Source organism: Carassius auratus, unplaced genomic scaffold, assembly GCF_003368295.1.
Source record: "Carassius auratus strain Wakin unplaced genomic scaffold, ASM336829v1 scaf_tig00001343, whole genome shotgun sequence".
Classification (NCBI taxonomy): Eukaryota; Metazoa; Chordata; class Actinopteri; order Cypriniformes; family Cyprinidae; genus Carassius; species Carassius auratus.
In genome coordinates this window covers 123,035-139,749 of record NW_020523356.1, presented here as the reverse complement: position 1 = coordinate 139,749, position 16,715 = coordinate 123,035, and the positions used below count along the sequence as shown (strand labels likewise).

General features: G+C 37.9%; 1 protein-coding gene across 1 annotated transcript in view; it reads left to right on the top strand.

Moving 5' to 3' along the window:
- The window catches only part of LOC113069318 (FAS-associated factor 1-like), a 70,091-nt gene that overhangs the window by 5,549 nt on the left and 47,827 nt on the right, over positions 1–16,715 (top strand). The window contains exons 4-7 of the mRNA XM_026242321.1: positions 4,153–4,424; positions 5,666–5,757; positions 6,130–6,221; positions 11,313–11,418. Coding sequence (XP_026098106.1) covers positions 4,153–4,424; positions 5,666–5,757; positions 6,130–6,221; positions 11,313–11,418 — 562 coding nt within the window. The remainder of the gene's footprint in view (positions 1–4,152; positions 4,425–5,665; positions 5,758–6,129; positions 6,222–11,312; positions 11,419–16,715) is intronic.

The following is a 16,715-nucleotide window of genomic DNA, read 5'->3' as shown; positions in this document are numbered from 1 at the left end:
TGCACTTATTGTCGCATGATCCCTTAGAAATTAGTTTAAACATTTGTGGTGCTTAATACTTTTGTGGAAACCATCGTACGTTTTTTTTTTTTTTCTTTGACAAACTTTAATTGCACCGTATTTGTTTGAAATAATTTTTTGAAGCAATGTGAAAGTCTTTTTTTCTTCCATTAAAAAAAAATACAAATACAGACCCCAAACTTGAACTGTATTGTATATAATTATTGGTTTTCTCTAATATTGTACATCACTGGTCTTAAAACCATTCTTTTGCTACTTTTTGGACCACTTTCAACTTAAGAAAAAAAAAAACGAGGGGAGGAAAAAGAAAGTGAGAATTAAAGTGCGTAGCGGAAATAATTGCGGTGTAATAGCAGTGCAGAGAAAGCTGTCATCTCATTTCCCTCTGGAAGTCTGGTCCCCAGCAATTACCCCCTTCGTGCCATTTCAACACCAGAGTCACAGGAAATCAAACAATCAAGTTTACTGCGGGGGTTTTCATAGCGGTTGGTTGATGACCTTGTTAATGGAGGAGAACGACCAACAAAGTTGGGAGCTTTTTATAGGACTCTGCATGGATGTAGCCAACTGTGGGTTCTGTGCCACTGGTCACATTTCAGTGAGTTAATACAGTGCCCTTGAAATACTGTTTTAATAGATTGCAGTAGGATTGTTTAGATGCTCACCACTATTTCATACATGCAAGTTTTTCTTCTTCTCCACCCCGTCCTCTTCCCATTTTCTTTAGTATGGTCTGCTTTGCATCGCAGTGAACTCATTCATGGTGTGTTTAGGCTGAATGTAAAGCTTTTCAGCATTCCATCGACCAATTAAATTCTGCCAGTTGCGTTGTGGGTAAGAAAAGTAGTTGACAGCTTTCATTGTTGTGAACTCTTCACTGGGTTGTGAAGGTATATAGAGGGGCCAACCATCTTGGCACAGCGTTGGGCACTAAACCGTTGACACCCACAATTAAAAAATGCAACAAACAGTTCTTGTTTTTTTGTCTGTCTCGCTTGAAGAGTTTGTAAAGTGTTACACACTAAGCCTTTAGCCGTATTGAGATTTCCCTCAGTTTCCTTTAAACAGAAAAGCACACAAACACAACAGCAAAAAAAAATCTGACCCAATAACAGGAACTGAAACTTTGGGCAACAAAAGGCATTTGTGAACAATCCTTATGTCCGTCCTCCATTTCTCCTTCCTCAACAGTCAGCGTGAATGCCCCAGAGTCTTAAGAACAAATATATTCAGACGGATCGTGATCTGTGACGGTTTATTTCGAGGGTGTGTGAATGTAAGAGCTTGGACATGAGGACATGTTTTTCTTAAAGGCATGTAATTATGAATGAAGCCTGGGATGGCGACTTCCAGCCTGTGCATTCAGTGAGTGGCTGGCACCATACTGCAGGCTGTAGGATGGCACGGTTCACTCAAGTGCCCCCATTGAGTCGCCCACCGCCAGCTGAATCTCTGCTCGGCGGGACCCAGAGACCTACGTGCTGCTGCCAGGCCAAGCGTGTGTGTAGACTGCCATCTAGACACTCACAGTGGAATAACTGTTGACCGAATGCCAGTATCTGTGAGGGGGGAGAAAAAAAAGAGAGACATTAGCAGTTGAAAATTATATACAGATCACAAGATCGTTTAAAAATGGGTTGAAGATGCCGCAGGCTTTGGGACTCTACTGTTGCACTCTGCTCTAGAATTGTGTATTAACCGCTGTCCCATATCACTGTGCAAGAACGAACATCTAGATTTGTTAATAATCTTGAGGTAGTGTCTCATTTGTGAAGGCCTTTTTTGTTTTTTTTTTACCACGTGAATTTCTTGTGTAGGCTGAACTCTAACATAAGTGCAAAGGAAACCTCATCCTTTATGTTTGAAGTTTACCAGATTTGTATTTTGTCCCTTTGGCCTTGTCACATGCTGTTTCTTGTTTTTGTTTAAGAAGCATTGATATTTATTAAATTTTTTAGTTGGATGCATGTTTAAATGCATAGTTCACTCAGAATTAAAACTCTGTCATCAATTACTCATCCTTAAGTTGTTCCAAACCTCTGTGAGTTTGTTTCTTCTGTTGAGCACAAGAATTTATTTTAAAGAATGCTGGTAACCAAATAGTTGTTTTGTAGCAATTGACTTCTGTAGTATAGAAAAAATACTATGAAAGTCAATGGCAACCATCAACAGAGTAAATGATAGTGAAAGTGAAAGTGACATTGAGCCAATTATGGTGACCCATACTCAGAATTTGTGCTCTGCATTTAACCCATCCAAAGTGCGCACACATAGAGCAGTGAACACACACCCGGAGCAGTGGGCAGACATTTATGCTGCGACGCCCGGGGAGCAGTTGGGGGTTCAGTGCCTTGCTCAAGGGCACTTAAGTCGTGGTATTGCCGGCCCGAGATTCGAACCCACAACCCTAGGGTTAGGAGTCAAACTCTCTAACCGCTAGGCCACGACTTTTGTTTAGATTATATGTTTCGTATAATCATTTTGTGTGAAAAAAAACCGGACCAAAATGTTTGTTGTTATTTAGAAATAATGTTTTTTCTCCAATAAGCTGTAAACCACTGCAACCGGACTGAATCAGCGAATTCTGGAACTGATGATGTAGACTGGCCAGGCTTATGAACAAATAATTTGGACTGGTTTTGTGAAACGAATAACTTAATTGATATCTTTCTGACCTTTTTTTTTGTTGCTGAATGGAACTGTTATCGCTCAGTTCTTATATTAAATTGGATATATAAATATCCAACTTCATATAAATATATTTCATATAAACATTGAATTATGAGACTATGTTGACCTATAGATGTCACTGAGGCTGCAGCGCGGAGTCTGGTTTTCTTTTCTCTTTTTTTTCCTGGACGTTTCTTTAATTTATCCTATGTTTGGGTTTTCTTTTTGTGTCTAACGAGTTTCTGAATGCCCCCAGAGCCTAACGTCTTTAACCTTTTGGTATTGTAATAAGGTGGTATAAAGTCAGGCATTGTGTGCTGTGCCTGGCCCCCCGATCCTGCTCTTACAGCGATATGTGCTGACCCTGGAGTAGAAGAGAGGATCCTTTGTCCCACCAGTGCTCAGAGAAAAGACATTATTTACTGCCACAGGGGAACACGGGGGCATGGGGGAATTCAGCCATCAGCCACTGAGAGAGAGAGAAGAGAGAGCAAGTGCCAGAAAAAGCCGTTTTGTGTCCTCAGCAGAGCAAAAAAAAGCATGATTTCTCTGGGTGGGACAATCGAGCGTCTGTTAGGCCCTGCCCATATTATTATACCAGTAAAGCCTGTTTACATTGAGTCTGATACTGTTTGGATTTCAGCACTGTCGCCATTGTGGATCATGCAGAGTGGTGTAGCGAGGTGCAAGCTTTTTTTCTGCTCTCTCTCTCGTTTCATTTTCTCTCCCTCACAAGTCTCCTTTTGTAAAATCATCAACAAAGTTTTCTAATTGGATGTTGGAATCTGTTTTCACTTACAGTGGTCAGATAACGTGAACATATAATTGACAGGATGCCCACTCTCCACAATGGATCATAAAGCAAATGTAGAAAGGCAGGAGATTTTTTTTTTTCACACATTATGCGTTACATGGGAAGTTGTAGGATTTTTCATGAGTTTGGGATTTTCAACCTTGGACCCTCCATTTGGACACTCAGTCAAACCCACCCAGTAATAATTAATATTAATAATAAGTTTTATTTTCATTTTCAATTTTATTTAGTAAAAAAAAAAAAAAAAAAAAAATGAACAAACTAATATTAACCTTTATATTAACTATTTTAATGTATTTTATAAAGTGATTTATTCCTTTGGCAAAGCTGTTTATTTCAGCAGCAATAGCTACAGTTGACAGTGTCAGTTCTGATATGCTTATTTAGTGCTCAAGAAACATTTCCCATAATTATCAATGCTGCTTTATATTTTTGTGGAATATCTCAATTTGATAATAAAAGTAGTTTAATAAAAGTATGGGATAAAATAATTAATTTCTTTAAAAAAAATACTTACTTTGAACACTGTCTGTTTGTGTATGTAAAATAGTTTATTTATATAAAATTTTAGTTATGATGGAAAGGTGCTTCTCATAGCAATTTTAACATTAATTAAGCTAATTCTCATTTTCTTCTTTCTTGTTTAGTAATTTCTCCAGTGAAGCATCTCAGACCGGCCCCTATGGACCCCACAGCCAATCAGAAACAACAGCACACACGCCCTCAGTCCCGCCTTCTTTAGCATCAGCATCAGCATCATCATCTTCCTCATCCCCATCCCCATCCTCATCCAGCCCGGCCTTCTGCCCTGTCCAGCCCTCGGGGCACATCATTGAGCGGCAGTCGCGGATGCTCAGCTTCCGTGTGGAGTACAGACAGCGCTCCATAGAGGTAGTTCTGGAGGATGCCAGCACAGTCGGTGAGCACACACAATGTTTTAATACATTATAACTATATACATCAATCAATCTTTTGGTAGTAGACAGTTTGCTGACCCACATCCAAAAAAAAAGAGTCTGCAAGTGAATGCTGCTTTTGCAAAGGAAGCAGACATGATTAGCACAGTCCTTTCTTAGAAGTACACATCATACTGAGCCATCAAGCATCAAGTGCACGGTTCATGTGCTGTGTTACCCACAATGCTGACACGTTTCTCCATTTAGATTGGGCTTTTGCCAACTAGGCAATAATTAACATGTCATCTGCAATAATTATCCTTTGAAAAAAAATAGAAAAGACAATTCTGAGAAAATTATTGAAGCATTTTCTTGGTAGATGTGGATGCTGAGCTTTGATTCTTGGTATGACCAAAGCCACTGAACCTCATACTGTTTGTGTGACTGTATTTCTGTGAATGAAAGTTGAATCGTATGTCAAGAGCGAAGTCAACAGGAAGAGCTCGGAGCGGCAGGAGGTGTGTCACTCAAAAAGCCACACAAATAAAATGAAGAAGAAAATCGCTGCTCTGCCTTTTTGGTGTTAATGTAATGGTATATGATTTATTGTGTGTACGGTATGTATGTTGTACATTTGAAAGAAAAAAATATTTTAATAATCTATTTATATTATTGAATATTACAATTATTATTTACATTGTTACAATATATAATGTTGCTTTTTTATATATAATGCACTTACAGTTTGGGTCTTACAGTTATTGTAAATATGTCATGTGTTGTGTATATTTGAAATTGCTTGGGTTGTGCCGAAATCATTTTGTGGTTGGTTGTGGGTGATAAGTTTTCGATGCACAAGCATCATCTTTAAGAAGTTTCTGTTTGAAGCTTGGCATTCATAATACATTGTATTATTAGCTAGGTTAATTAGCTAACCTAGTTTTGTTTGTGGTGGACAAATAAGGAAAAATACCTCACTCTTAGAACTGATATTCTGCTGACATTTTGTCTACATCTGTGGTAATATAAGCTCAATAATAGTTGAGAAAATGTTGATTCCCAAGGTATTTATATAATGGTTTGACAAATGAAAGAGATGTTTTAAAAATATACTATTTGCAAATAAGAAAAATTGAGTTGAGCTGGAAAGAGTACTTGACAAAACCATGACAAATCTAGACTAGATACACACTGTCCTCTAGTGGTAAGATACTAAACTGCCATTAACCTTTTATAACCTATTATTTGTTATTTCTCTCTGCAGGTGATATTAAAACTATTTTAGAGACTGAGCTACAGGTGCCTGTCTCTAAAATGCAGTTAAAAGGCTGGAAGAGTGGAGATGTACCTGACAGTGTAAGAATGACAGTATTGAACATATGTTGCTGATATACAGATTATTGGTGCATTGATTTATTTATTTTTATATGCATTAATGTGCATGCATTTTTTTCTCAAAATGCTTATATATTTTTTTCTTATATATTTGTTTAAAATTATTTAAAATATATGGAAAAAACGTTTACTGTCATATTTAGGGGTGGGATTTATTATAATTTGTACTATTATTATTGGTGTAATTAGTTTTGTGCCTTTTGGTTTTCATTAAACTACTCTTTGTTGTTTTTCTTGTATGTTGTACTTATACAGTAAAAAAAAAAAAAAAAAAGGACACTTCAAAAGCATTTTTGACCTCTGATGGTTTTCTTCTGTTTGACTTTCTCTCAGACGGTTCTGCAGAGTTTACATCTCCCCAAGAACAACAGTTTGTATGTTCTCACCCCTGATATTGCCCCTTTAGCCAGCACCAGCCAGAGCAGGTATGTCTTTGTAATGCCCTAAACATCTATTTTCTTCATTTCTGCATAAACATTAGGTAAAGCAAGTATATTGTGTTTGCTTTAACTATTTATTTAAAAGAAACAACATGCAATTAATGTACATGCACTTTCTGGAGTATACAGAGTTGTCAAACAGGCTTGACAGACTCTCCTAAATGAATGGATGGACATCCTTTCCTGTAGTTGACATGTATATATGGCCCATCTCTTTATACAATCATTACTCGTATAAAAAGCCTGAAGTTTGTCTCAGAATCCAGGTTTATCCCATCATCTAAAAGCTGCCCATATATCTGTTTTAAACTCTAAAAAATATGGGCATTATTTGTGTTATCAATACTTCAAAATCTTGTTTAAATGAGGTTGATGGCATGACATTCCCAGGATTTAGGCAATGATGTTTGTCATTTTTGTAGACTTTCCAGTAGAATTTCTATTAATGTTTATATTATAATGTGTCAATACTAAGCAACATTTGAATGGAGAAAGCTGCTTTGTGGCAACAGAATTTTGTAGTTGGCATTATCTACCAGCAGGGGTTGACTGGACCTCGTGAACCAGAAAACCTTGATCCCTTGTGTTTAAGAAAAGTCCCACTCTCACCACTAGGTGGCGGGGCAAGACCACATTTTAGGCAGTGACAGTAGCTCCTCATTTAATCAACTGAAAAGCTTTAGTTTTTATGTATGTATTTCTTATATATTAGCATTATTTTCAGTGTTTGTTTTGTGAATATATAAAAATTTTTTGTTCTGCAAGGAAGCATTAAATGTATAAAAATCACAGTGAGGACGTTTATAATGCTACAAAATAACTCTATATTAAGTAAATACTGTTCTTTTGAGCTTTCTATTTATCAAAGATTCCGGGAAAATATTAAGCAGGACAACATGTATAATAAGAAATATTTGAGCATCAAATTAGTGTATTAAAATGAGTTCTGAAGGTCATGTGACACTGAAGACTGGAGTAATTGCTGCGGAATTTCTTCCCAGCTTTGTCATCACAGTAAATAATTGCATTTTAACATAATTTAACAAAAATAATATGTTTCTGTATTTTTGACCAAATAAGAGACTTATGTGAAAAAAATCTTATAGACCCCAAAACTTTGAATGTCAGTGTATATATTGGATCTGATAGAGGGTTTAGGAATTTAGCAATGCATATGTGAATTTAGAGACTCGATATACATTCCATTTAAAAAGAGCTGAAGGAAAATATGGTTGATTAACACCCTATGTCCTTCTATTTATATAAGCAAGACATTGACATTGTGGTCAGAGCAGTGCGATTTAAAGGAATAAATGAAAGTAACTTCAGATAGAAAGGACCGCGTGTATGTGTTATATTGATGTGGATGTGTTTGTGTGTGTAATTATGTGTTGATTAGCACTGCTGTGGGGAGGTGGTGGTGGCGATGCCGTCAAGCGACTGGGTATAAACTGGCATTTATGTCAACTTGTGTGGACACTGTACTCTAGAGTGTGAAAACATTCTGCAAAAAAGTACTAAATGGGCTGTAAACTAACATTGTGATAACAGCACCCTCCAAAACACATCAGCGCTTAATTCTTTTCCCTCTTGTTATTTGGCACCTTTTCAGATGGCTGCATTTCATTTGATCCACAGGCATTTTGTGTGTGTGTATTTTTTGATTAGCTTTCATTTTGGAGATTGCAACAGAAGTACACATTACTGTGACGTACTGCATACTGTTGTGCACCACATTGCTGGTCAGGGGTTTAATGGATCTGTTGAGATCACACATATTAACGTGATCCTGACAGCTGCTCTCGCACGTCTCGTTTTTCTCTATCAGGCAGGTGACATGCGCAGTGACCTTGTCACCTCTGTCTCTAAATGGCACAATATCTAATATCCAGCACCTACTAGAGCTCATCATCAGTGGCAGGATCTAATTATATCCCAGAAACTATTTTAGAGGACTCAAAATAGGGGAGACAAAGAGAAGGACGGTGTTAGTTAGGTGTGACCCCATTGTGGCCCGTGATTGTCCTCCTGGTGCAGTGAGAAGAGGGATTCCAGCAGGGTGAGCAGACAAGCTGTTAACTGCCTTTATAAATAACTGTCACAGAGAGACGGGGAAAGAGTCAAGTGAAATAAATAAATAAATAAATATATATAATAAAGAATACATAAATATATCAAGACATTTTTTATGTATTATTGCATTAAAAGAAGCGCTAAAGAGATTCCCTTTAAAAAAAGTTCTCTTATCAGCTTGCTTTTAGTTTAAATTAAAGTTTGGGGTCTCAGGATGCAGGCTGTGAACAATGGGACAGTACTCAACAAATAAAAGCCACTGTAGGCAATTACTGCAAAGCATACCTCAGCACACCATATCCAAACATATTAATCAAACCCATCTTCACACTGCGCCGCCTGCCTCATTTTCTTCCCTCTGTTTTGAATGCAAATACGGCACAGGCTTTGGAGCTTTCAAGACAGACACTCCATCCAAGGTAGTTACAGAAATCCAGTGATGAGCCAAGCTCATCTCGCTCACTCTCCCTCTCATGGAGGTATCCAAACCCCTAATCTCCAGCATAAATAATGGAACTTTATGAATAATTGAAAACGAATCATCTATTTCTGTTGCTTCCAGGAGATGTGTGTGTTTAAGGTTATTTTAATTTGAACTTCTGCTATTTCAAATACAAATAAGCAAATGAGTCCGTGCGCATTTGGTATTTATCTCATTTTCTGCATCTGATCTCCTGTGAGACTTCGGGGCCCGAGGAATCTGCTGGTTTTGGCAGAAAGGAAAAACTGTTTAAACTGCAGCAATTAGTGCTTAGACTTGTCAAATCAAAACAGGCAGCGCAGAAAAAAAAACGGATGCAAAAACTAAATTTTAAAAGATGGAAGGAAAAGGTGTGTTTGTGTTTTTTATTTGTTGGTATAGTTCACTCTAAACATGTTTGTAAGAGGAATTATATCAAGAGGTTGGTATTGTGAGTGTGTTCATACAGTACGTACCTATATGAGGAACAAGATGGTAGGACTTTTAATAAAATCTCAGTCTTGCAGGGTCAAACTTCTTGCTGAATTAAACCAATCTGCTCAGTGACATTCTATTTCAAGTGCCTCCGATGGTGTGGAGAAGCTTTTAGGGTGAATTTAGGAGGAGAGGTGGGGGGGTGGCGGTTCAGCTCCAGGTGCTGTTGGGACCACAGAGGGCTGAACCTGGTTAAGATCCTACAGATGAACCTTATGCTGTAGAGCTGTTGTGAGAGGAAATTTCACATAGTTTCAACTCCTTAGAGGGAAAAGTTCTACTTTGCAGTTTACTTTTTAGATCACGGTTTCATAACACCATCTTAAGTGGGACAAACCTAAGAGTTCAGAATAAATTCTTATATATATACACATAAGTTTATACGTTGAAAAATGCATTTTGCTTTTTGAAATATATATACATATACATTCTTGTTTTGAAAACATTTTATTTTTTATACTTTTATTCTGTGAGGGCAAATTAAATTCATCGAAAATGACATTTGTAATGTCAAGATATGTATTTCCAAGAAATGCTTTTCAAATTGAATTATTCAAGGAATCCTGAAATAAAATTTATCATGTTTTCACAAAAATAGTAAGCATAATAATTCTATAATAATAATAATAATAATAATAAATATTAACATTTTAAAATGCATGTAAATGTAATAATACTTTACAGTATTACTGTTTTACTGTATTTTTGAACAGTAGTGTATGTTTTCATATAAAAATGTATTTTGTGTGTACAATTTTTATTTTTAATTAGGAATGTATATGAGATTTGTGTTTTCACATTCAGTAGAACTGTAATAATTTAAATACTTAAAAAATATTGTACATCATTAATTAGGGCTGCTTTTGAATGAGATTTCTCTTTTTAATTCGTTCATGATCCACAAATTCACAATTCTGAGTTTCACTCAAAGTTAGCAATAGTACAGTTACAATGTGTATTTTGCTGTGATGTGAAGTATATTATGTGGACAGTACTGAATGAGTGGTTTTGTATAGCTAGTAGTATATAGCAGATAATAAACACTGGTTAGCAATGCGTCAAAGAAGGCTTATATTTAATCAGTCTTGGGATTTTAAGAATCAATTTCAGACTGTTGTAAATCTTTAAATATATATATTGTTACCCAAACCCTACCTTTAGTTATGCCCATTAGTCAATGGAAATATGTTGTATCAGAATGCAAAATGTCTCCAAATTGTCCTTATTTGGTGAGAGCCTTGATACCCAATTAACCCCCCCCCCCGCCCCCTTTACAGCCTGCATTCATGCTGCTGTGTTTTTCCACTCACCACAACATTGTGTATGCATCCTCCTCTCCAAGGCCACCGTTTCAATCTTCATTGCTAGCTACAACAAACATTACATTTACATATTGATTTCACAGTTTTAGTCAATGTAAATAAGCTGCCATTACAGTAAATTTGGTCCTCTGTTAACATAAGCTTGTCCAAAGCTCCTCAGATTAAGGCGCTGGTTGCATAATTAATGTGTGCGTTACATATTAATTCCCAGACTCTCCTCTTCCTGACTGCTTTCAGTCGAACCCTGATTAGTCTGCAGGCTCGCGTCTAAGCTGTTGATTCATATTCACACACACAGACGGAGCATTTGCTCAAAGCACTACTTAACCCCCATCGTTTGTCATCAGATGAGGCCTTCTCTCCTACAGCTCAGCACCAAGGCTCCCATGAATCTCAAACCCGCTCTGAGGTCAGGGCTTCAAGGGTGACTGGAGCAGGCAAACGACACAAGCCCTCTTGTCCTTTTGTGTGACGTTTATACCTCTTAGCCCCATTCGATATCTCCAGATGGCCTTGGTGCTGGTGTGTGCCCATGCTGTGGCCCTTGGCTCTGCCCTGGCCTCCTGCTACCCAAGCAGAGCAGTGGGGTGGCATAGGCTTGTCGGAGCCCAGATATATGAACCCCAGACCCTGTGGAGACATAGACTAGCCCTGACATGTCCACTGCTGAACTCTAATGCTCCCCTCTCTCTTTTCCCCCCTTCTGCCCTCCCTGTCATTTACCAGTGCCCAGCCAGGGTCGTCAGAGCAGAACTACCTGCTTGTCATTAGCCACCATGAAGCACAGAGAGATTACAGCCTCAACTTTCCCGCCAGCAAAACCATCCAGGAGGTGAGACCTGTCTGTCTACACCTGCTGTCTGTCTGTCTGTCTGTCTGTCTACTGCATTTATGTGTTCTCTGACACTGCTAGATTTTTTTGGTAGGGTATCAATTTAAGTATTATATGCTAAAATGAAAGTCCTCATTGTGGAGGAGATGGTACCAATGATTAAGGCCTATGTTGAGCCGAAGCTAATTATCTCCCAGTCAAAGTTCTTAATTTCCAGAATGCCTATGGAAATGCTGACTTCAGAAGGGTCTCATAATATCTAATCACAACTGTGTGTTTTGGGTGAAATTATGCATACCTTTTTTTTTGTCATGTGAACAGTACATTTAGAATGGGCCCATCATATACAATTTCCTGTGATTTAAGAGATTCACATTGTTTTGCATTTCACGGTAGATTTTCCTGGATGACAGGTCATTTATTCAAACCAAATTTGTATTTGTCACATTGTACAACATTCAGACATTCTGGATATTAAACATGAGTCGAATATTTAGTATAGTATTTTCACATTTATGTTAATTTTCTTATTTTTATATGTAAATCAATCACAAATGTCCCCTTTATTATACCACTCAAAACAGATTTTTATTTAGGATATTGTATCTTTTCTTCTAATTTCCGAAGACAGCAGACATTCTAAAATATAATAATTTTTAAGACCCCCCCCCCCCCCTCCATTTCTTTTATTAACTTATATTTCTCATTGGCTATTGTAAAATATAAGTAAAATTTCTACTTTCCCACTTTCCCTTTTTATGTGAAGTGGAAATCTTAAAATCTTGAGGCAGTGGGAGGTTCTCTTATTTCCTCCTTTTGAAAACATTGTATTTTGTAGCAGGTGAGTTTAATATGCTAGAAGACTCTTGTCTACTGTGCGTCTTTCTGTTTACTCATCACAGTGTCTGGAATAACCAGAGCTCAGTATGGAGCAGTACAAACCCCCCTGTGGCTCATCAGCTCCTGTCCCTCTCCCATCAGACCTGGGCGATGCCTTTCTTTTCATTACTCTCCTTTTAACTGCACTGTGTTGTATTTAAGGTTGGTTTGTGTGGGACACAAAACCTAAGCGCTCCATTCTGTACACACACAACCCCTCCCTGAGTCCCTTGCATTCTCCTCGGCCTGCCCTAGTAACCTACACACAGTTTTCTGGAAATGGCTCCATTAATTATTCACAGCAGGTAGCACACACCACGTCAAGTGTAACAAGCTCCCTGTGGACTGACAGCGCCACTTGAACCCCTCCCTCAGTGCTGCTGTGGGAGTCATGTTGGGCCTGTGCAGTGGTGTTTTGAAGAAATAGACATCTGTGATGTTCTTTTTCTTTTACTTGAAAAGCAGTTTGACTTTTTCTGGGAATTTATCTTTATTCTTTAGATTTGGTCTAATTTTTCTGGTTAAAATGAGTAAAAATCCTTGAAACAAGAATTGTTGACATGAGAAGCAACAAATGCATAAAATATAAGAAATGGTTTCCTGGGAAATAACAAGATTTTCTTGACAAGGTGTTCTTGTTTTCCGATTAAAATTTCTAAAAAACCCTTAAACAGGTTCCATTTTAAAATGACATTTGTTTGGAAAAATGTTATTATGAGAAGCAAAAGGAATTTGGTGAGAAAAATACCATTAAATGATGAAATAAATAATGATGCCCTTATTTACTCACCCTCATGTTTATTTTTGAGTGAACTCTTCCTTTTTATTAGTCCATATTTTCATAATCGTTATACTTTTAAGACCAAATTCTTTCTTTTTTTTAACTTAAGAACTGATTTTCCCCACCTCATCTTTGTCTACTCAATCCCACAATCCCTTTCCCGGCGAAACTGCCGCCTTGATGGTGCTGGTCACCATTACAGTAATCAGACTACTTGACAGGTTTGTAATGGTGCTAATTGAAGAGATTAAAGTGAGATGGGCGAGCGCTCTCTTTCCCTCAGCAGATGGTTTTGATGAGCACCTACTGTGAACCTTAAGTGTTTCTGCCGGGATTACAACAACTGGAGAGAAGAGCCCGCTAAGAAGAGAAAAGAGGAGCAGGAAGCGAAGCTGTTGGCTTGGTAGGGGAGCGAGTGACTGGACAAAGCTGAATCAAACGGGCCGCTGTGGCCCTGACTGGCCTGATCCTCAGGCATTCGGTTTCTTTCTTCCTAAGATGGAGAACGAGGGGGAGTAGGAGAAGATTTGTTTTCTAAGGAGAAACAAATTGAATGCGATACAAACTGTTTTTGTAAGAGATCACCTTATTGGTTGCATGTCGCTTTCTAAATGGCTCTCTCTCAGAGTTAGTTTAGTTGGCTGGAGAGTTCATTAGTTACTCCACGATTTTCTCTCTTTTGGGATGGGAACATTTTCATCTTAATGACCAAGCACTTGCTTTTGTTTCCGAAAATGTCAGAAAATAAACATGTGAACAGGGAAAAAAAAGCTCAGCGGGATCCACCACATTTTCTTCACAAACGTTCGGCTGAGAAATAGTTAGTAACAAGTGAGAAGAGTTTTTGTTTTCCAATTGTGGCTCTAAAACTCAAGGCCTAGTGTGAAAATGCAACAAAACAGCAACAGAGAGCTCTCACAGTCTCCCCTCTCTCTTCTTTTCCCCATTCACCCCTTCACAGTCACATATGGAGAGGAGTCCTCTCCAGCCTTTCTTTTTCTGCTCATCTTTTGTCTTTGCTGAAGACCAGCCGATGCTTTTCTGCATGTGCATATCAATAGGAGCAGCAAAAGAGAGTGAGAGAAGAGAGTCCCTCAGTGCTCTCCCGTTGTTTGTCTTTGCCAAAAGCTCTCGCTCTGCCTCCAGGCTCCCAGGGAACGTACCCTTCCACTATTCGGCCCTGGGCCTTGCTCTCCTCCTCTGATTGGCATTCCCAAACCCGAATTCGGGGTTACGCTTAAGCCTCAGAGCAAATGTTTGTCTGGAAAGTGGCGGGGAGAATAGGGCCGTCCGATTGGGCTCTGCTGTCCGTGACCAGACGACTCGTCCCAGGGATTTTTGCCGGCCCCACAATGTTTCTCTCTGCAGCTGGAGAGATGAACGTAGAGGAAGAAAAGAAGGATGGCGAGTGAAAGAGTGTGAATGAAAGGCATCTGGTGCTGAAGAGCTTGTGACTGTTTAACAGCAACCTTTTCTTCGCTTTGATTTCTCTCCAGCCAAGGATTACCAGTACTTGGCATTTAGAAAGATTGGATCATTATTGTGCGTGCTTGTGTGTGTGCGTGTTTGTCTGTGTGTGTGTGTGCATGTTTGTCTAGGAGAGTGTACGTGTTTATTGATGTCCAAGTAATTTAATTTTGTATGATTTTTTTGCGCACTTTGACTAATCTTTGTTTTTATATGAATATATTAAGAACATTAATAAACTTATTTAAAATAATATTCAAAATTGTTATATATATATATATATATATTTATATATATATATATATATATATATATATATATATATATATATATATATATATATATATATAAAAGATTAGATTAATCTTCAAATTGAATTGTGCAGTTTAGGTTCAGTCAGTAAGGGGGCAGCAACACACAGATGCCTTTCAGTTTCTTTGTATTTAAAATACTATTCTATATTTTTATAAATTTTATGCAGTCCATCTACTAAGCAGGATGTTATTTTGACACCACGGAAATGTTTGTTTTGAGGATGACATATGTAATATTTATCTTAAATGACAACCACACTGGAGAATATATGAATGAAAGAAAAGCTTTTTATATGAAAGCCGCTGGTGCAGCCCTTAAGAATATAATCCTGGCAGCTGAAATTTCTTTATCCATGAGATCTTCCTGCATTTTCTGATATAATGTCAACATTTTCAGCTTTTCCCCATTCTTCCTTTTCACAGTGGAAGTCTGTTCCCTGATGTTAAAAACTCTGTTGTGACATTTAAAATGAAATGCCAGCGGATGGGTTTAATAGGACGGCATCTTTTCCTTCATCGTTTAATCAAACCTCATTGTTCTTTATGGGCAGCGGTTTGTGTAAGACAGAACAAATGTCAGCCCTTACCGAACATCTTCAAACTCTCTTTACTTTCTCTTGGAAATCAGTGGTAAATAAACTTGTTATTCGGTGGATTTGTTTGTTTATCCTTCCCGTGTATATTTTTTCTCATTTAGTTGGGTAATGGCTTTAATTTGCAGACCCCTGACTGCTAAGAGGAGGAATTCGTAGCTCATGAATAGGTAATGACACTTGTGTTTGTGAATATTGCATCAGTATGGGGCTTTCTCCTTTTAAGTCAATTATAATTTGCAGTATTTGCAGAAAAATCCCCCCACCCAACCAGCCACCTCTGATAAATTAACTTGTATACCACCTTTTTTCACTGACAGGTTTGTAGTGTGGTTTTATTTGCTCTTTTATTTTCTTATTCTCCAAGAATGTCCAAATCTCTACCTTCCAATATAGCTAAATCTGTTTTGAAATCAAATAACAGTAAATAGCTTCTCTTAAGATGTTTGTCAAGATGGATGAAGTCTGGCTGAAGTACTGCGTGGTATAGGTATATTGACAGAAGGGCAGTGCTCATAAAAAAAGACCCAATGAAATAAAGCCAGGCCGGTTTGTTATAGCAGTTAAATGCTTCTGTCTGACCCTCAGTGGTGGCGTTACCTTCTGCTTTCTCTTGGGCTACGGTGCCATTTGACCCTGAACGGTTCATTACAGCCAAGAGCCGGTGTTTACGGCAGCATGCCGGTCAGGCCTGGGCAGCCAAATCCCTGTAGCCCTTTGGTCAAACACAGATATTACACTCTGTAATAACACTGGCCAACCCATCGGACCCTTGCTCGCTTCAATAAGAAATGCACAGGCCAGTGTGTGTGCTTGTGGATGTTTAAGTGTGCGTTTGCATGTGTGCGTGCGTGTCATGGTAGAGTGTCCGACTTCAGCTGACATGGACGTCAATATCTGAATTTGTTGAGTTACCAAAATGGTCAGAACGCTCACTTTACCCATGGTTCTTTATATCATATTTATATTATATTATTGAAAAATTAAAAAAATATTTTCTGTCTGATAATCCTTTAAATCACACTTGCGTGGCTTCAAATGAATGCCGTGGTTCTTAAATTATTTTGCTTCAGAACACCGATTTTAAATATGGACATCAACACAGTACACTGTAAACTTATATCAGTTGTAAATCATTTGTAATTAAAAGTATTATTGGAGTAGCCTAATTTTTTGCAGGAAAATACCATTTCATTTTTCTTCTCCAAAATGTAATATTTAATTTAATGTTACTTGCTGTTTTTTTTGTGAAATATATTAGCA